The sequence below is a fragment of the Arachis hypogaea genome, chromosome 19 (assembly GCF_003086295.3).
Source record: "Arachis hypogaea cultivar Tifrunner chromosome 19, arahy.Tifrunner.gnm2.J5K5, whole genome shotgun sequence".
In the NCBI taxonomy this organism is placed as follows: Eukaryota; Viridiplantae; Streptophyta; class Magnoliopsida; order Fabales; family Fabaceae; genus Arachis; species Arachis hypogaea.
The window spans coordinates 15,335,047-15,357,120 of record NC_092054.1 but is presented as its reverse complement, the minus strand read 5'-3'; the positions used below and the strand labels follow the sequence as shown (position 1 = coordinate 15,357,120).

The following is a 22,074-nucleotide window of genomic DNA, read 5'->3' as shown; positions in this document are numbered from 1 at the left end:
ATTTCCTTCTCCATTCAGGATTTGCAACGCTAACTAGTTAACGTTGTCGCTACTGTTGAAGACCATCAGGATTCTCCTCCATTCAATCTCCCAATATCGAACCCTCTCGGCGGCGACGAGGTTTGTCGTCGGGTATATGGAGCTCTCCCTAAGTTGCCACCTTTGGCCTGCAGACTCACCAAACCTCGTCTCCATTTCATCAAACCCTCTCGTCGGCATCGTTTCTTTCGCTGGGCATATGGGGTTCTCAGTCAGTCGTCGTCATTGCGATAAAGACCCTTCCAAGCTTGTCCCCATTTGATTGTCGGACTGAGGATGGTGACCATCAGAACAGCCGTCAGTGCTTTTTGGGATATGGGTTTTGTGTTACATACTTTTTTTGGGGAACGACGGTAGCCCACGTTCGAAAACCCATAGTGAACAAAAAAAGGTAACCCATTTCTAACCCCAAAAAAAATAAATCGGAAATTATAACTCAAACCGAAAAAACCATGGTATACCGGTTCACAAATAAACAAAATTTTGGGCCAAACCTATAATTTCTATCAAATACTGTACGGATGCCATCCTAGCCATCCAAACGGCATCTTTCCATCTGGTCCATCATGGTCTTGAATATACTTTCCCCACCAAAGACAAAGCCATCTTTTTATTCGTCTTAGACTTGATATTTGTAGTTTTGTACTTATAAGCATATCAATTATTCCTATACTATCGATGTTGACACCATTCTTTTTTTTATTCTATAACTTCTTCCTTTAATTTCTCTATTACTAATACTCCATTATTAAAGACAATCTTATTTCTACATTTTCATATGCACCATACTAAAGAAAAAAAAAATCATTCACACTCCTTCACATCTTTCCTTATCTCCAAACCTCAAAGCATTTTTTAGTGGTTTCAGGCAAACCCAATTCACATTTTTTGGTAAATTATAATTTTTACCCTTTGATTAATAAAGAAAACAAAATACTTAAGGATATTAACATAATTTTATTTTATTATAATTTTCTCTTTTTTCATTTTTTTTTTTTCGTCCAAACAAAAGAAAAATTTCACTCTATTTTCATTCTATTAATTTTCTCTTCTTCTAAACAATAGAGAAAAAGTCTACTTTTCTTTTTATTTTCTTTCCTCTTATTTTTTTTCACTCATTTTCTTTCTTTTTATTTTCTATCATTCATCCAAACAATATGTAAGTTTCTGTAATTTTAAGATTTATATTAAAATATATTTATATTTTTATTAAGACTCAAGATTTTTGTTTTCGGTCAGGAGACTCAAGACTGGTTAGTGTTAGTAGTCATAAAAGACTTGAGCAGTGAATCCTAAGAGGTTTTATTTGGCAGAAAATTTTTTCGAATAATTCTCCAAGGTAAAAAACTAAAAAAAGCAATTCAGTAATGGTCATTGGTATATGAATGTAGGTACAAGGCAAGTTTAAGGGATTTGGAAATATTATTATTATTATTATTATTATTATTATTATTATTATTATTGAAGAAAATAATGAGATCCATGATGTTATTAAATTCTTATTAGAAGGCAATACAGCAGCAAAAACCATACATGATTGATAATCTGCAATGGAATCCTAGCTACTTCGTCGGCTTGCAAACATGCAGAAATCATGCCTTTCCTGCTGAACCAAAGAGATGCATCTTTTCTGCAACCACAGCTTTCATGGCTTCCTTTGCAGAGGCCATAACATGAACTAGATCTTTCTGGAGAGTATTGAGGGAATCCATGTAGGCCTTCCTTACTTCAGTATTAACATTGAACTTCCTAACACCAAGGTTTATGCATTCCTGTCAAGAATTAAAGAGGGGGTTGGCACTATAAATTGATAAAATAAGGATAATTTGTTGCATGATTAGGGTAACTTCCAAATATTGTAATGTATACCAATTTTGTAACTTGAGCTCAATGCACAAAGCATGCTAAAGTTTAATTTGACTGACAAAAACATAAAAAGGGGAAACACTGAGAATCGTGACGTATCACAACTATAACGGTACCTTAACAAGTTCTTCGGATAAGCCAGATGCTCCATGAAGCACCAGGAAAACTCCTTTCTTCAAGCTCAATGCATGCAGTTCCTAAACAAATTTAGAACTCAGTTTCAGAATTGATGAAAAAACATGAATTTCTGTTCAGGTAGTCTTCAAAGTTTTATATTCTTTTTTTCTTTTAAGAAAATGATAGTATATAATAAAGTTTCATAAAGAATATGATTAGAGAATTATTACTACCTTCAGTAAATCAAATTTGAGATTTGGACCACTTGCAGGGTATTTTCCATGCACATTTCCTATACACACTGCCAAAGCATCTATGCCGGTCTCATCGATGAATTTTTCTGCCTGAAATTGACGAGAACAACGTTAACAGATTTAGCAATTTCAAGCACAGAAGAAAATTTGAGTTGATAGCATAGAGGAAGATAATAACCATCTTAACATCTGTTAGCTTTGCTTCATATTCTTCCACAGTCAAATCATCTTCCGTCCCAGACAACCTTCCTAGCTCAGCTTCAACCAATATCCCTTTCGAGTGAGCCAGCAGTGATATAAATTTTGTGTATGCAGTGTTTTCATTGAAGGGAAGATGTGAACCATCTACCATCACAGAATTGAATCCCTAATATCATTGCATCACAGATGCAGTTTCAACTTAGAGAATTATGGAGATCATAAAGCAATAACTAAACATGAATGCACCGCATCATTTTTGTGATTAAAATGGTTTCTATAAGCAGGAAAGTAAGTTTTCCAAACGTGCAAATTACCAGATCAAGAGCTTCCACAAGATCTTGCTTTGAAGTTCCATGGTCAAAGTGAACAGTAATCGGGACCTGCCACATATATACATGATTATGCAGTGAGATTTAAGCTACTTCAACTAACAGTTATCTAAAACATATCTTTGCGCTCAACTCATAGGTATTCCATATAACTTGGTAAGCATATAAATAAACAACTTGATTTGAATATTTTCAGAATTGGAGATAATTGAGTAGTGTGTATGTTCATGCCTTATTTAAGTAGATAAGGATGAACAGGGGCTACTTAAAAGACCATATAGCTATGACTCTACTTAAAAACATTAATATTTGATGTACTGATAAATAGCTATGATTTCCTTAATATAACACCATCATTTGTTTTCTTGTTTCTTTGGTTTGATCCTGAATACTGAAAACTAATATTTCAAACTTTATAAATTCAACTTCTAAGATTTTCATCATTAAAATTTGTTATATGAATTTCAAAGTTAAACATTTGCTGTTATCAATCATGGCTTCATTCCAGCTTAGCGATGACCATTGCATTTTGTATTTCACTTGAGATACTCGATTATTAAGAATATAACGCCACTTACACTGGCTTGCTCTGCAGCAGAAATGCAACAAGCAACCAAGGGAATTCCTCCTTGCTTCAAGGCACCAGGATGGATCTGAAGATATTATATAACAAGAATTCAAAACAAGTTTAGAGGAACCAAGTTCTTATGAGAGAAAATAGAACAACTTTGAAAGTCACTTAAGATGATTATTTCTGACCTGTAATATAGCAGGACTTTGTTCTTCCTCTGCTGCAGAAATAACAGCCTCAACTCCTTCCAAATTATAGACATTAAATGCTCCAACAGCATACCCTCCCTTTTCAGCATTCTTTAATCGAAAAAAAAGAAAATATTGATAACATTAATTGGTATCAAGGAGAATCAGTAGAAAAACCTTGAAGCGCCGATTCCTTACGCTAAGAATCTCCTTTGTTGATGTAAGTCTGACTGGATGAGTCCAGGACTTGACTACTTCAGCCAAAGCTCTGCTATCACCAACATTGCCTAACAAAGGCAGATTTCTTTGATGGTAAAGAAGAATATTGAAGAATAAAGGATACAGATTTTACAGCAGCGGATGCTCAAAAAAGAAAAAAGCTGGGAAAATCAACTTACCAGGAAAGACAATGTATGGAACTCCTGGATGCCTACTTTCTGGTCCTAATTGCCACAAGGGAATGCCAGCAAGTGCTTGTCCAACTATCTTAGCACATCTAGCACCAAGGGCTTTTGTAGCAAGGTCTGAAGAAGTAATACCACCCTAAAAAGGTATTATATGTGAGTGTTTGACTAAAACCTTAAGGCCTGTCAGAAAAGACAGTAAAGGATATAGGACCAGGTCTAGCATCCCCAAACAGATTTGTGAGTAAATATCAAGATGCAAGAAATTATATTATGTAACTTGTAGAAAACAGTCGAGGAGTTTTTCATACACAATAAGAATTTTTTAGTACCAGCTATAATACAAACTCAATAAACAAAACTAAAGTGTTTTTAAAGGAATAAGTTCTAGCACTCTCGAGCATAAAATCTTGTGTAGGCTTTTTTTAAAGTGTCACTAAATTTTTTTATGGGATTTGTTCCTCAATAACTTCATTTCTCAAGTAATCAACCTTGTCTTGGTGCATATCTAAAACCTTGTCATGTGACTATACTGTGGCAAAACATATAATTCCGACCCAGATAGTGTAGCGCCTATTTTGGAATATGAAAGGAAAAAAGACAAGGAAAAAAGGAATATGAAATTTTTCATACCAAAATGCAGGTTGACTAAGTCCTTTAAACATGTACCTTTGCAAGTATATAGCGAGGTTTTGTAGTTATTCTTTTCACTATTTCCACCAAAGCAGAGCTCACTTTAAAATTAATGTTCAAACTTTCAGACGCAGCTGCACATTTGAAAATAAAATGAAAGATTAGATTGATGGACATGAAATTATATTTCTAACATTTAAAAGCACTTTGCTGTGGCTATTTAGAAGTTCAGATGAAGAACAACGGTAAGCTATCTTAGGATGATATAGAAAGCTGATAGAGTCAGGATTATTAATAATTTAATAGTAGGCTTGGGATTGTACTAGTAACAATAGAACTTGACCTGATTGGAAAACAAGTGAATTAGGCTACTGTATTATTGAAGATCATCTTACTATTAATGTCATAATATAGTTCTCTTTTTCTCTAACCCTATGCCTATAATTGAGGTGGAGAGAAGATAAAGAAAAGGAAAATGGAGAAAGACAAACTTTTTCCAGTTATGAGATTCCGGCTGGTCATTATAAGGGTGTCTTTATGAGCTTTAAGGTATGCATCTGCTAATTCAGCTGCTCGACTGACTTCCTCCTCCCGCTCCTCGACAGGCCTCATTGCAAGTTTTTCAACTGAGACCTATTTAAGAAAGATCATATTAGGCTGAAAAATAATTTTGGAAAGAAAGTATTTTCGTTAGGCACAAAGCTAATGCCTTTGATAAAAGTTAACAAAAATATATATATTATAAGTTACACCATGAAAGGAACAATGATGGATTCATAATAAAATGGCAAAAAGGAAATTTAAGATGTCAATCACCTCAATGCTTTTCAAGAACTGACCACACTGTAATTTAAGTTCTTCAACCTGTGGATAAACGTGCATGAGCGCAAAATGGGTATGCCAAGGAGACTTGATTTGAATAATTTATCAAAATTTCATTTTCCACCTGCTTTGTTGTTTTTGGAACATATGATCCCACAACTATCAAACCACCGTTCCTTTCTCTAGTAATTCCTAGATCCTTTGGCAATATTGGGGGCCTTGAGATAATTCCAATTCGGGAAGAAACAAAACTAGCAGCAGTACGACATAAGAAGTGTTTTCCCATCAATTCTGCCTGTTAACAGGACAAAACAATAAAGCAGCATTAACATCTGTAAACAATCATGCAAAAGGGCCAAATAAATACAATTAACATGAAATGAAATTCTACCTTGATCATTCCAAGTGCAAATACAGCCATGTCTCTTTCACTAGCTGCATTAACTACACATGCTGAACCCTGCTTTTACAATAGAAACACAGTAAGGGGACTGGTAATAGACACACACTAATTCATAATATTCTAACAAGACAAAATCAAGTCACTGGTTTTCTTCTTATAACTTAAGAATGTAGAAACTAAAGTGCATTATCAATTTCTGTATACCTTTTTCAGACTGCATAGATGCTGGCAAACTGCATCTGGTCCTCCTTTCCTCAAAAGTTCAATGGAAACAGATGCAACAGTGGATGCAGGTATTCGACCACCAGTCTTCTCTTCTACCCACTAATTGGATAAAGATCTTTTAAAAAATTTATTCTATGCCAATATCAAAATAAAAGTCAGCACAATCCAGTAATAAAAAGGAACAAAGAGGCTTTTACATCACGCAGATTCGAAGATTTGTAGCCAAAGGCAGCATCTTTAGCAAACTCTGTGTCCCCTGCAGGAACAAGCCTGCAGACAAAAAGTGAAGTAAGCAAGGTTTCTAATGTCCATCCCTAATTCCTTTCAACCAAGTTAATGAAGAATGGCAAGACATACGTATCAGAATCAGCAACATAGTGTATGTCATTGATAGTGTAGCGGCCTCCTTGAAGGAAAAAGGAACAAATTATCCATGCATCCATTTCACCTAACACCGAAACAGCAGCATCTGGTTCCTGTGCACAATAACTGAGTGTCATTTTGCATATTGAATCATAAGTATCATCATTGACTGGAACATATTGTTAAGCTAAAGAATATCATTCTTGCCTCAGGAAAATGGCCACGCAAAGTTGAGTCTCCCCTCAAAACAATTGTATAATCAATGTTGTCAACTGTTTTTGCTGCAGTGTCTAGATTTCTGCATATCTCTGTTATCAGTGCACTGGCCTGTCAAAGATTAAAATGAAATATTACAAAATTGATAGAAGACCATATTGCTGACTATTGAAATATCCAATAACGTTAACCATGGATAATTTATAATTCAGGTTGCTTTTTCAGGGATTACTAATAGAGTAGATACTTGAATGCTGGAATTACTATAGCTCTAAATTTATTTATCTCAAACCTTGCTTGTTTTACCTTTGGATATGATTCTTATTAATTCATGCATGATTATAAGTGGACTTATTGCAGAATGGAGACAGATAAGAAGAGTTTTTTATTTTTATTTTTTTAATTTTCCTATAACATTTATGAATTTACTGGTGCAAATGAAAAGATATTTATTTACCTTCTCAGAACTCAGTGACCTGGAGTTTGTCAAAATGAAAAAGCACTTTGGACCTTTTCTAAACTGCCCAGTCAGTGATTCGATACTCCTGCAGAAGAACATACCCAACTGAGTAACTTGAGAATTCTCTTCAGGCAGGATTTCTTAATTTCAGCTCCCAATCTCGTGATCAAAGTATAATCGATTGAGAATAAATGGCAGCCTGGTGCACAAGCATCCCGGACAATGAGTCTGGGAAAAGGCCGTACCCAAAGGGTGTAATGTAAGCAGCCTAACTTAATGATTACATCAATGATTGATTCTACGGCTTGAACTTGTGACCTTGAGGTCACATGGAGACAACTCAACTGTTGCTCTAAGGCTCCCCCTCAATGGATTTGGAATATGAATGAGAAATAGAACTAATTGAACTACCTTGCCCGAGGAAGTTTGGTTTAAGATATTACTATGCGGCTCATTATCAACAGTAGCATTGATTATGCCAAAAGGGTAGAATGACAAAAGGATATGAAGTTCACGTACCATTCTGTTAATACCTCTATATCATGAACAGTTTGTGTTCCTGTTGGATCATCATCAAGGACTACCAAAATCTTGGAACTTTTTTCAGTAAGTTTTTGTATGTCAAGGAGAGGATCTTGAGGCCACTCAGGTGGAAGAGAATGCAACACAATGTCTTTCCTCAGAACCTGGAGTTTCCCTTCAACTCTGACACCAGTTAGTGTCTCATAAACCTGTATAGTTGAAACAGCCCTTCTGAATTATTCAGTCGTTGTGTTTATCACATATTAAGGAAATGTGGATCATCTGTAAATATGGTTTGTGATGTAATATGACTAGAAACCAATATCATAGAAAATCTCAAATAAATAATGCAATAGGAAAAGACAAAACAGAAATCTATAGATGACTGGTGATTATATCATCATGTAAACAATTGCAACAATTTTCAACATCCAATAGAAATCCAGTCATATTTAACTAAGAGAGTGTTTGGTATTTGTGTTTTTTTCATAATCAGTTGATACGATTGTGTTAAACATTTCCTTAACAAAATATTGAAAAGAGGAAGCAGAACATAACAGTGTTGCATTCTTCAATTACTGGTTAAAAAAGCATGCCAACTGAAAATTTAAACAGAAAAAAACCTTATAAATTGTCATCTATATCCTAAACAAATCAAACCATGTGTAACTACTTTGATAGAGCTGCTTAAGATTACAAAACATTTTGAGCATGCTAATTGCATCTTATTTGATTCCAATGTATCAGAAAATAAAATAAATTTAGAGGTTCTGTTGGTCAGCATTAGTTGCTCATACCTTAACCACACCAGCATCATCTTGCCGTCCCCAACCAGCAGCAGAACCTACACAGAAACATAAAGCATTTGAGACAGTACTTATCCTAACAGTATTATTCAAGTCAATACTTTTCTTCCCTATTTCCAGGCTCCTTTCTGCCATGTAAATGCTTCATTTTTCTTGTTTTGCAGAGGATAGCAACATGGACACTTAAATTTCAGCCGTCCCAAAGTATTCAAATCAGTTCTAGTAGCATGGTCCGGGTGGCTTATTATTTACATATATGAATAGTGCTATCCTCCTTCATATTGACATTGTCTGTCATATGCAGAAGATTTGATTTCCACGAATTTTTCAACTGTTTAAGATAGCAGGATCCTAATTTATGTGACATAAAGGTCACTGGAAAATATGAGCATGAAGAATTATATCCTAAATGTACATCCTTTGTTCATCAGCCAATACATCAAATGGACAAGCTCAATTTCCTCCCCCTTTTCTTCCTTTAATTTTATATGATATAATTCATAAACAAAACTTCATTGCAATTTCCTGTTTCTTATTTATGTTGAATAAAATGGAATATTGATGATCAAGTTGAAGTGAAGGAAACATAAACCCATATATATTGCATTAGAGCACCTGACAGATACAGTTGATGAGCAATAGTTGATAATTGAAGTGGAACTTTCAAAGAAGCTGATTCACGAGTAACGATCCCCTGAATATGAGAATATATATTAATAGCACAATATTATGACAACTTATTTGAAAAAAGTGTTACACTAACATTCCTGCCAAACAGTGAAAAAAAAATTTTACTGATGCTGACCATGTCCTTCACAAAGATATCAAGTGCTGAATATGGTGTGTAATCATTATCTAGCATGTGTGGGACACGATTTTCAAGCATCCTGCAACAGTAGAGAGAAAAATTGTTTTAAAAATTAAGATATGATAATAGAAATCACTCTATGACAAATTCTTTTGAAACAGCCATGAGAAGAGTACCAAGAGTAGCAACACAACCATAACCACACATGATTGATTATGAATGTGACTATAAAGCAAGCAAGTTCTTTAAATTTTTTTTAAGGTCAAAGAGGGAACAACAGAGAACAATCACTTCATGGAGGACACATACCAGGATGTACCCCCACTAATTGTAATAAAATCAAACAACAGTCTTGTATTCAGACCCAGTTTTGCTGCAAATGCCATTGCCTCAGCAGCTGATGCTATGTGAACTCCAGCAAGCAATTGGTTAACCATCTTTATACCACTAGAGAACAAAATACACCAAAATTATATCATTAGACATTCATTTGAGATAAAATTTACTATGTCCACTCAATTTCATTGTCAACTTGAATCACATTTATCATTGCATTACTTATCTCAAGCAGATAAAAAGCAGTACTAGCCAAAGGACAAAAATGGATAAAGAACCCCTGACTCATAATTAACTAAAAAAATACCTTCCAGCACCACAGCCACCTTTAATAATGTAAAGCTTCTCACTTAAGGCTGATCACAAAAAACTCAAAATCAATTAAAAGTGATTATTGAATTTACTGCAACCCCAGAATCAAAATTAAAATTTTGCATTTTATGATAAACACTTATTAGTTATTACCTGCTAAGACTAAACCAACACTCTTAAGAGCATCATCGGATCCCGAAGCCATTATCTGGGAAATAGACAAGATTTGAGTTACTCAGTTCATAAATGATGAGGGGAATTTCAAAAAAAGTCCCAAAGATGAAATTTCTGACCGTAAGTGTTCCCATTGAGGCCCTCTTAACTCCACCAGAAACAGGGGCATCCACTAACTTCAAACTTTTACCCTCATCTGCGTTATATTCAGTTCAACGGTCACAACCACATCCTTCAATAAAAGCATAAAAGGGTGCAGCGCTAAACTAAAAAAAACATTCAAACTGCAGAAAATAACATCCGTTCTGGTAAGCAGAAACATGGACAAGGCAATATTAGCATAATTCTCAGCCATGCTTTACTTTCATTGCAGAGAAGAATTTTATCTGTTAGTGAATAAACAACCTAAAAGAGTTCATATTTTACACATTTAAATTTGTATTGTCAAATAATTTCTAAAAAATTGAAGTGAATTCATGAGAATGCAAGAGAAAGTACAAATTTCCTTTAGAGCTTTAAGCATTAGCAAACATTTATACAACATTTTGTGTAAAAGTTATATAACTTCAGTCAGGAGCATCTAATGTGGCATGTTATAGTCTATGATTGCAGTAGTCTGCTGCTGTTAATTTTGAGAGAAAATGACAAATAGGTCTTTGACCTTTTGGCCTGTAGATATTTAAGTCCCCGAAGATTTGAAAATACATTTAAGTCCCTGACCTTCTCAAAATCTGAACACATTAATCCCTCTGTTCACTTGGGTCTGTCAAACCCAACGGAAAAATCAAATGTGTCTCCGTTGTACTAATCTGGCCAATGCGGATGCAAACGTGGGAGAGTTTTTAAAATAGGATAAATTAGACCCAGGGATCGATGTGTCCAGATTAAAGAGGTCAGAGACTTAAATGTATTTTCAAATCTTCAAAGACTTAAATGTCCACATACTAAAAAATTAGGGATCAATTTGTCCTTTTCTCTAATTTTTAAGCATGGCTCTCGCAGACATTCGTCACTTACTAAAATTCATTAGGCATATTGGGTGGTTGAGCGTTCAACTTAAGATTGTAAATAAGAAAATATTCCCATCAATTCCACAAAAGTACAAACTATCAGCAGAAAAATATCTACTTCTCATTAATATTTTTTAATTCAAAATATACTTTATTAAATATCTAGCTTCATTTTACACATCCATTTGCATGACACCAATAATGTGACAGATAACTTCTACCTCTTTAACATTCTCTAAATCATAATGCATCTTTCTTCTGTCTCTTGATTAGTTAGAGATTTACAGCCAATAAAAAAAATCATGCAAGTTATCTTTTGACTTGTATTTATATCTACTAAGATACTTTTAACTAGGAGAATCAACTCTGACTAGTTCTCCTTCTACTTGTACGGGGCAGTATTCACTCATTAAAATTTAGGCCACATTTTAAGAGTAGCCAATTTAGATGGGAAAATTCACTCTTCTTCTGCATATAAAGAAAGGAAGAAAAAAAAAATTCTGATATCAAATACAGATCACATAACCATGTATCTGGGAGTAGTAACTCACTATGCAATCTGCGCTCTAGCTGACTCACATATGCCGGAGAAACAGTAGAAGAAAGAATTATAGATGCTCCCGGTGAAAGAGCTACATAATGCAGAAAGAAGGATTAGTATATTTTGTTTTTTTTTTTTTTGGGGGGGGGGGGGGGGGGGACTATTGAGAAATTTATATGCACCTGAAACTGCACCAGATTCTCCATACAATACATTTTCTGCTTGTGCTTCGTTTGCAACCATGATTATGAGAACATCAACATCTGAAAGAAATAATATGTAAATATTTATGTGCTTGAGATTTTCATTTTTCACTTTTTCTTTTTTGGACAAATGTAGAATGTTGTTTTTTGTAAGGAAAAGACAGCATTAAAAGACAAAATAAAACAAAAGAATTCAATAAATTATGTATACACTTTTCTTTTGCCTTCTCGGATGTAATTTACATGAAATTTTCTTAGTCCTAATACCTATAGCAAAGAAGTTTATGATGATATTTTGTTGACTATTACACTGTATCAAAATTAATCCCTTTCTCAAATAATTTTAATTTTGATACAGTTTGTCAACGGAAAAGATTTTTAGAAGTCATCTCATCATGAACTGTCACATCATTTAAATTAGGGTAAACAAACTTTTAGTCCCTTTAAAATTAAGGTTAAATATTGCATGTATTTGTGCAATTAAGGACAAGTATGATTGGCTTACAACTAGTGTGGAATTACACTAAAGGTCATCTCTAAGCTCAAACTTTTTGAAACTAGTCTTAGAGATGCTTACTGATCAAATCTAAGAGTCCATACCATAGTGCATTTTTTTTTTCCGATGACATCGTCTTTATGGGAGAATCACAGAAAGATTTAAACGAGAAGCTAGATTTGAGGAGACTAGCTTTGAAAGTGCATGATTTGCGCACAAGTCGCATTAAAATGGAGTATATGGGAAGAAAATTCATTATGGGAAGAGAAAACACCAACCCAGAAGTGAAAATTAGAGAAAACAATATACCACAAGTAAAACGAATTAAGTATCTTGGCTCTATTATTTGGAACAATGGAGAAATAGAGGATGACGTAAACCATAAGATTCAAGAGGGTTGGTTACAATGGTGGAGTGTTTAAAGCTTTATATGCAACAAAAATTAACTTTACAAGGTGGATAAATGCATTAATAACAAAATCCATGGTAAGTGTCAACTTCATTTGCCATGGCATACCAGCTTAGGAAAGCAATTCCAACCATGACCAATGTATCAGGCTTTTCATTTCTAGACTAGAAGCTGGATTGAAAGGAATGAATTTATTCACCATCTCGTACACTAATCGAATTGTACGAGCTTATTTGTAGTTGTAGGTTTGTAAGTATGCATTAAAATACTAATTTACCTTTACTCACTTCAGCTGGAGAGTTCCCAATAAAGCCACCAGCATTTGCAAATCGTGTTAGAGTTGGTTTATACACCTAGAAGCAAAAACAGAAGTATTGGAAAGAAGCTTATGGTGCTCATTTTACTTTCTGTCATGATATATAAATAAAATTTTATCACAGTAGCATCCAGATCATGCACAAATACGTAATGGACTCTGCACACATTAATGCAAAGAAAAATATCAATGTGCCTGCATATGTGAAAAACACAATGGATGACAAAGTTAGAGGGACAGAACACATGAAGATACATAAACATTGAAGCACAAGCATGCTGCTAAACTCTTAATAGAATATGGTAAGAACAAGGTTTAGTCAAATAAATCGGTGCTTGTGCATCTTGACCCAGATGAACTTTTAATATTGATATTGATGCATGCCACTTCAATTGTTTTGTTACAATTATTGTAAAATATGCTGGTACCTTGCCTTCTTCACCCATATCCTTATTAAAACATAAATAACTTTTCAATGTCTTAAAGTTCTCAGAAATGAATACACTATGATCTGACTTTAGATTTTCAGTTTCTGAAAGAAAAGTTGAAATTTACTTGTGGATTTCAATGCTGTTGATCATGTAGGAAAATGTTTGCATTGCTTGCTAAGATGGTTCCCAACTCACTGCCATGATACTACCATCAATTTTTGGAACAAATTTTCCATTTGTTCAATGCAATATAGATAAAGAATTGAAAGTGAGGAATTACATCAAAACCATTGACGCTGAACTTTGAATTCACCAAATGAGTTGCCATGCCAAATCCCATTGCTCCAAGGCCTACAAAACCAACTCTTCTCCCACTCTTAGAATCCGAAGTGATTTCCGATGCCAATTGTTCAGGGCTATATAAATCTTCATTTGCAGCATCTGAAACTTTTACTCCATAAATTTTCTCCCAAACCTATCAAGAAAATGATGAAGAAATATCTAAAGAAAAAAAAAAAACATATATCCAGGAAAAAATATGAAAGCTAAAAATTAATCTTTTTAATTGAAATTTGCTGAAACAGATGTCCATTTACCTTAATTAATGATGTACTATCATCTTCTCCACAAGAAACATTTGAGATCCCTGAAATGTGAATTTGGTGAATCATGTGAGCTGAAAGAGCTAGGTTGTTCTTAATGAAATGGATCATCAAAATCACTGTTTAGTTTTCAAAGATTTTTGTACCATGAATAAGTTGTTGATGAGTGGTAGCCAAAAGTGGAAGTGGAAAAGTAAGTGACTTGGCCATATCCAAAATGATTTCCTTGAATAAAGAACAGTCAATAGCCATAATGAAAATATCAAGTATTAAAAAGAATAACAATAACCATAAGAATTAAAAACATAAAGTTAAAAGAGCCAATTTTGAAAATCAAAAGACATTAATACAAATATACAATATTGTAGCTCTTTTCCAACCAGAAAGAAACAAGCAGTGAATGTTTTATATCACTAGCACTTCTACTCCTCACATGAGAGCTTTCTGGTGTTAGAGCATGTAAAAAGTACAGTTCTGATCAAGCCCTGTGCTAAAACTAAAATTTAATTTGAAGAAGGCAAGCGGTTGGAATCAAACTCTGTTTCACTTGGTCATAAACTTGCTCATAATACCATAGTATTTAATTTATCATGATGTGTAATCTCGTACATAATAAATTTATCATAACGTGTCAAAATTGAATTGAAGTCCATATGTTACTCAATCAACCAATGATAGACTAAAATATGTCAGTAGCATAACCATTCGACAAGCCAAAACACATGGTAAATGTACAAAATTTAGCTGCTTTTGATCTCTATTAATCTTACCAAGTCCTTAACAATAGTGTTTAGAATTTGATGCTTAATCTCTCCCTTTAACAAAAGAGGAACATTATTCTTGAAAACCCTACAAAAGAAATGAAACAATCACATCCTACAATAAGTGGGGAGGGGAAAAAAAGTGGGAAGGAGGATCAGAAAAAAGTAAGTTAAATGCAAAAGTTGTTTAAATGAAATATTTAAATAGCACATTTTGGTATCAGCATTCAGCTGGTGAAAAAACAACTTTTGGAATGCTAGGAATTAGAATTCACTCAAGAGTTGAATTCTTTTTCTTGCTTTGGAACAACTAAAAATGAATAGTTTGAATTCCGTTGAGAATTCCAATTCTCATTTTTCCTTCATTTGTAAATCAGACCAAAAGGGGTCTGATTTCCAAATCCACTCACACACTCTTTAAATTTGGATTCTATTCTATTAATATATTATAGTCATTTCAAATCATGGAATTGAGTTTCAAATAGAAATGAATTCTTTTCTTAAAGGAAATAGAATTCTTTTCTCATGTTAAATGGTTTCCAAACAAGCTCAGAAATAAATAAAATGGGTTATAATGTCAAGTTTCCTTTTTCAATAAATTTTAAGCCTATTTTCCTGCCTTAAATTTGTTTTCCCCAAAAAAATATAGTTATGCAATGATACACATCTAAAAGCATCCACATGAACACGCATGCGTGTAAGATTTTTTTTTTTTTTCTTTACTTGGAGTTGCCTATTTCATACTAATCAAACACACACCATGAATTTCCAGCGGCGTTGGAAATGATATCATATATTATCCATGGGTGAATTCCAGCTTTGGCACCAAGAGAGAGAGCCTCCACTGAAGCAATGAAGTGAATTCCCTCAAGCAACTCAGTAACCATTTTAACCTTACTGCAATGCAAAAAGATTGGTAAGATTCAATAAAAATGCTAATACAGCCAACAAGACAGGACATCCTACAACAGAAGTTAGCTTGGTTGGTTAAGACATTATCAGAGCAATTTAGGACCATTATCTAAGTTCATCATGAAAACATCAACAAATAGATGAACTAAAAGGAGCATTTGAAAAATTGTATCTAATAATATAAAGTAGGTTTGGCAAGACCAAAGAAAGAAATAACCTGCCACCACCAATTTCACCCTCAAAAGTGAAAAGCTTTTCACACATTGCTGTCCAAAAAGAGAGAGACAATTAGCTAATATAAAAATATATTAAAAAGAATTACACTTTTCTTTAAGACATAAAAGTCAAGTTCGATTATAATATAACTAAATAGATCTCAATCCATTACCAGAAAGCACAGGCCGAGCCTTTGCAATGGCATCCAGTCTTCCTGATGATGCAATCTATAGTTCGCGCATCAACAATTAATGTAAGGTATATTGGCTAATCATAAGCAGGAAGCTTGTGCATTTTAAAACTCAGCACGAAATCATAATTACAATCAAAATAAGAACAATAACTTACAGTGATTTTTCCATTTAAAGCATCAGACCTCCCAAGAGAGACATATGCATCAACAATGTAATTTATCTCATGAATTTCTACAAGATAAATAAATATGTTTATGACCTGTAACAATACATCACTAAATTCATCCCCCCTCCCCCCTTTCCCCCCTAAAAAAAAACAGAAAAATTGACAATATCATTCTAGAAATACGCAAGTTGAGTGTACAAAGTGTTTACCAAAATACCCAAGAGTAAATAAAATTGCAAAATTAATAGCCACTTTTGTGCCTCAGTGAGAAAAAATAAATAAAACAAAATAAGAACTCTGTGGATACATCAGAAAAATGAATACAAAAACTTTTTATTAGTCTTCACTCTCCATTAGCATCATTGACCCAACATTAGTATCCAGACCACAACAAATAATGTGAAATCCCTTAAACTTTTTTCACTTCTGTTTTAGTAACAATGCAATAGAAACATCACATATGTGAAAGGGAAATTGAACTCACAATATCGGAATATCCTCAAATGACCGACTATCAGTCTATCATGAGTCATGACAAGTGAAAATATTTACAGTGATCAAGGGGTTAATTGATTAACTCTAATTCCAAAAGTATGAGAATGTGATGAGTTGTTAGGAACTCCTTTTATGAAGAATCAACCCATCATATAGAGCCAAATTATCAAAGCAGATGTTACCTGCCAGTTCCTTCTCCAACTTTTGGAGAACTGATGGTGATATAGTTGAACGGAGGATTAGAACTGTATCCGATTTTAGACCTGCATATCCCAAAAAAAGAATTTTCTTTACAGGAACCATGATCCTTGGAAATAAATAAGTCTAAAAGCTTCATAGAGACCTTTCAAAACACCCTCTTCTCCAAAAATTAGATCTTTAGTTTGATCCGCATGGCATATTAGGACCACTAAAGCTGTTACATCTGCAAGCCAGAAAGCGAAAAAAAAAAAGCATTAGAAAGGAGTCAATATAACAGTGTAATTTACATAAATTTTTACAGGCAGTGGAACAGTTAGCACAACTATTCCTTTCATTTTCTTCAAGAGACCATTACAATCCCAATAATAACTATTAATATTAAGAATTATTCTAAAGAATCTCTTTCTGAAGTCATGCAAAATAATAAACTGCTTAACTCAGTAGCTAAAAGATATAGGAGACCAGATTATATTCAGTACAAGATGTTTCTTGAACAAAGTTCATAACTTGATTACCATTCAGAAGTAATTATCTCAGAAGTTTAACTTCATTACTGCAAGTCATATAGATTTAGATACTAAACCTGCTTTAGCTTTGCAGTTAACAAACTTCAGAGACAAGTTGTCTACAAGATTCTATTTATGAAACCATAATAAGAGGAAGATGCACTAAAAATTGTTGAACTCAATAAACTTACATATTTTCATGTTAAAAATTAAGAGATAAGCATCTTGTCACTAAAAAAACCACCCAACTGTACATACGTACTAGTTTCTGCTTTTGTTTGATTATTGCCTCTCATAAATCAAAGATTCATTATAACTTTATAAGTTTTAGAATGAGAATGCTGACCACTGCTGCCCAACTCAATCCCTCATATCATAACAAGATTTGATTATGAATTTAAAACCAAATTTGTTATTTAATTTGAAATGATATTATACATCACAAGAATTTTAAAACAGGATACTACCATATTAGTAACCATAGCAAAGCTTACGAGAACATGTAAATCTAACAATATTTATGAAATAGTCAACAATACAGCTGAGATATCCATTTACCTCTTCCCACTTCCAAAGGGCTTGAACATCTGCGTCCTCCAAGCTTTAAAAGTTCATCTATGCTGGAATCACTTATCTACAGAGAAATTCATTTCACTTCAATTAAAAATTTGTAAACAGTAACATAGCATTGCTATGAAAGAAGTTTCAACAAAAAGCAGAAACATAATAAAATAAACAAATAAATACATAAGAAAGAAAAAACAATTTCTTTGGGTATATATGGTTAATTGACACAATTTAACAAGTCATTATCTCTTGCCTGATAAATGATAATAGCTATTTGTTTACCAGACGGCAATTCTGTGTAACCAAATTGTGATGTATTTTTTTGTTTGCACCCTTGGCAACTAAAAGCTTAGCAACATTCAGTTATTGTGGTAAGTCAAGATAAGTTATTATGTTAAACTCAACATTAAATCCTTGAGTGCTAGAATTTTGATACTGATAACCAGATACTCTAGGATTATACTGGTTGTGGTTGTGATTGTTGAGAATGGATATCCGACGTGTTTATTTTGTATATTTGGATTATACTGTTTATTTTATCATTTTTGGCCAACACTTGGCCAGAAATAATTTGTCCTCATATTTATAGACGTTTTGCACACAAGAAGTATATAATTTGCATCTATATTTACCAGAGTTTTGCACACATAAATTAATACAGTTTATACTCACATTTTTCAGAATTCGCACACATGAACTAGTAAAATTTATTTATTAAAAACAATTTAGTATTTGTGCTGACCGAATGATAGTTAAAAATACTAAAAATTACTGGCCCCAAGAATTTCTCTTAAGTTTAATCTTTATTATACTTGCTAAGGTCGTAAAATCTTGTGACATTTGGCACTCAGTAATACATGTAGCTCAGTTGGGAAACAACCTGGAAGTTGCTTGAATTATTAGAAGTAAGAGATGTTACTACATGCCACACACATTTGTCTTCATTGATTCATAAAGTTCCTATCATCAAAGCTAACATCCGGAATATCTATGAAATAAAAGAGAAATGTACATGGAAGTGCTTTCATCTTTTCGCAACGTTTTTGAATTTTTTAAAGTCATATTTTCCTTCTGTGACAATTCTATATTGTTCTATCATGGCGTGACCTAAAACCATGCATACATGTTAATGAGAATCATCTAAACACGTTTTCAAAGTTTTTAGTATCGTTGTTATAATAAAAGGAAAATGCAGGCACAAGAAATGTCTCAAGTATTAATATGGAATAAAATTACTATACCTCTATCTGAAAGCAATTGTTCAATTTTAAATAGGCTCATAAATATAAAATAAAAATAAAAATTTCAATTTAAGAAAATTTTATATTTATGTTAAAAAAATTAACTTCACTAAATTTCCTGTTTATAAGTTATCTCTTTTTTCGGTACATTAATATTTGAGTCACATAACAATTATTTTGAGATTTTAAGAACTACTACATAAATATTTGATATTGTAAATTTAACTATTTGTAATTTTGGTTCTCATATATATTTTTTTCTTTTTTCTATTTTTTTTAAAAGTCAGTGAAACTGGTTTCTTCTATTATCCTAGATTCAGATCAATTTGAAAATTTATTAAAGCTTTAAAGGATTTTAGATTAGAATACCAAAACTCCAAAAGAAATAAAATACAACTTTGTTTTAACCACATTTTGGTTTCTAAATCTCAAGAAGATTTTTGCCATTTGCACGATTTAAATCTACAATCATTGATTTTGAAACTCAAGAATTTACCATTTTAGTTAATATCATATTGATTAATATTACAACTCTGATTATTCTTAAATTATAATACATATTTAATAAATGATTTATTAATCCACTAGTGATCATAATAATATAATCACCAAAAATCCTTCTCCAAAGAGATTAAGTAAATAAATATAATAATATTAAAAAGTAAAAATTATAATTCTTTTTAGTGATTATTAAAAATTATAATTGATGCAAGGTAGATCCGTTTATTATTTATTAAGTAAACTATTAAAATGGTATCTAAAAATTTATTTTCTTAACAAAAATAATTCAAAAAGATACGAAAAAACAAATAAATTCTCAAATTACTTAAAAACATGACAAAAATGATAAAAAGATATTAATTTTTTATATTTGACAACGAATTTTAATCGGAGTAATGCGAAAATATTTATGTAATTATTTAAATGATACATGTAAAAAATGGAGTAAAATTTTACCAAAATATCTCTTTTTATTTTTTTTTTCAAAAATTTTATATCAATATAAAAAAGCAAAAAATTCACATGAGAAATTCTAAAGATAATTTTTTTTTTAAATTATATTCGCAAAAAATTCATTTCAACCCTTGAACTCTAAAGTTTTTTAAAATATATATGGCTCATTTTTATTACCATTTTAAATTTTTTGAAAAAGCTCATTTATTTAGTACCAACGTATTAATTATATATCAACAATATTTGAAAGACAACAAAAAAATCAATCAAAACAGTCTAAACTTACTTTATGTAGTATTTATTAATTATTACTACAGTTAATAAATACTAAATAAAATAAATTTTGACTTTTTTTCTTTTTAATATTATTATTGTTTTTTAAATTGGTTTTTCTTCTACTCACCAAAAAAAATTGGTTTTCTTCTTTTTATTTTGAACTATGAAATTGGATTATATACAGATTGAAAAAAGAAACGCATAATTAATTATAAACATTTAACAATATATACAACCAAATACAAGTAATTAGATTGTAATATTTAAATATGTGAAGTTAATAATTAAAAATTATTAAATAATTTAATTAAATTATTAATAACTTTTAATTATCAATTTTATAAACAAATACCTGCATCTAAATTTTCACTTATATCTACTCACTACTCAGTACATGCTCATGCCATTTACAGAAGGTGCAATATTTACTTTAGTATATGCTCGGGAAATAAGTTGCAATTATGAAAAGTTTTGACTTTTGACCAATCAGAACACATTAAAAAAGAACGGTGCGATTTCTTCGCCATGTTACTGCGCCAACGGTACCCACAACAATAGTGGACCAACAGAGAGAGAGAGAGAATGTTGAGGAACTGAGGAAGAAAGAGAGACTCGTGATCCCTTTTTGGTTTTTGCAGCCAAAAACAAGAGTTACTATGTACCGATTTGGGAATAAGAGTGAGTGGCACTATCACTAACCAAAATTATCAAATTTAATTAAATAAATAAAGGCATAAAGTGAAGAACCTCAAAAGCTTGAACTGCATAGCCATGGCGAATAAGCGAAGACGCCATCTGCAAGCTCAAATCGTCCAACCCAACGAACCCGACAACTTGGCGATTCGCCATTGCAGCACCTGAAACTTCTAATCCGAACCTCTCAGAGCTAATTGAATTGACAGAAGAACACAAATTAATAAATAGTAGATGGAAAGAGGAAGGAGGTTATGGAAGAAAGGAAAGAGGGAGGAAATTACTTGCGCAGTTTTTTTTGTTTTGTGAGTAGTGATTATTTGTCCCTACAAAGCAAGTGATTGCTGTGTCGCCTTCTTTCGCCTTTATTTCTTGATTCAATCATCAATCTCATGTACCGTGCGATTTCAATGTGTCAGCGATTAACTGATTATTTATGTCTTCATCGAAGAAAGCATTATCAAAATTATTTAATTAATTAACTATCCGAACGTTTAAAGTGTGATTAAAAAATTATGTATATAAAGAATCATATTATTTTCTTCTCATGCAGTGACAGGTAATTGGTAGTTTCGTACAAAAGTGAGAAAGAAACATTGAAGCATATTCAAAAGACATGATCCAATACCATATAATGATGCTGAGTCACTTCCTCGTCATGTACTCCATCTAGAGGTGATGTTCATGGGCCTATATGTTCCAAAAAAATAAAAATCAAAGAAGCCATGATACCCAATAATTTTTTAGCCGAACGAAAATCCGGTTTAGAAGCTTCACTCACCTTATGTTATAAAAAAGCAATTAAGCACCATCAATTTGTTCTGTGTGTAAGTCT

At 32.5% G+C, this 22,074-nt stretch overlaps 1 protein-coding gene across 4 annotated transcripts; it reads right to left on the bottom strand.

Moving 5' to 3' along the window:
* Positions 1-1,442: 1,442 nt before the first annotated feature.
* Positions 1,443-21,842, bottom strand: LOC112775507 (uncharacterized). Of its 4 annotated transcripts, none has more exons than XM_025819157.3 (43): positions 21,524-21,842; positions 21,294-21,432; positions 18,067-18,142; positions 17,145-17,225; positions 16,984-17,064; positions 16,295-16,371; positions 16,119-16,173; positions 15,948-15,996; positions 15,578-15,715; positions 14,828-14,906; positions 14,204-14,282; positions 14,052-14,101; positions 13,736-13,930; positions 12,986-13,061; positions 11,783-11,863; positions 11,611-11,691; positions 10,169-10,245; positions 10,029-10,083; positions 9,871-9,919; positions 9,537-9,674; positions 9,225-9,306; positions 9,035-9,113; positions 8,411-8,457; positions 7,611-7,822; positions 7,089-7,176; positions 6,623-6,742; positions 6,410-6,528; positions 6,250-6,322; positions 6,032-6,151; positions 5,816-5,884; positions 5,549-5,719; positions 5,419-5,466; positions 5,094-5,235; positions 4,639-4,736; positions 3,964-4,108; positions 3,764-3,852; positions 3,566-3,676; positions 3,385-3,459; positions 2,792-2,857; positions 2,455-2,643; positions 2,256-2,366; positions 2,022-2,102; positions 1,443-1,811 (listed from the first exon to the last, which is right to left on the bottom strand). In XM_025819157.3, the coding sequence occupies exons 2-43, from the start codon at positions 21,393-21,395 to the stop codon at positions 1,632-1,634; spliced, it is 4,134 nt and encodes a 1,377-aa protein (XP_025674942.1). In that variant the 5' UTR covers positions 21,396-21,432; positions 21,524-21,842; the 3' UTR covers positions 1,443-1,631. The 4 variants fall into 4 exon arrangements, with proteins under 4 accessions (XP_025674942.1, XP_072082954.1, XP_072082953.1 ...); XM_072226853.1 differs by having other exon boundaries at positions 21,294-21,403; positions 21,524-21,812; XM_072226852.1 differs by having other exon boundaries at positions 21,294-21,412; positions 21,524-21,671.
* Positions 21,843-22,074: the final 232 nt, after the last annotated feature.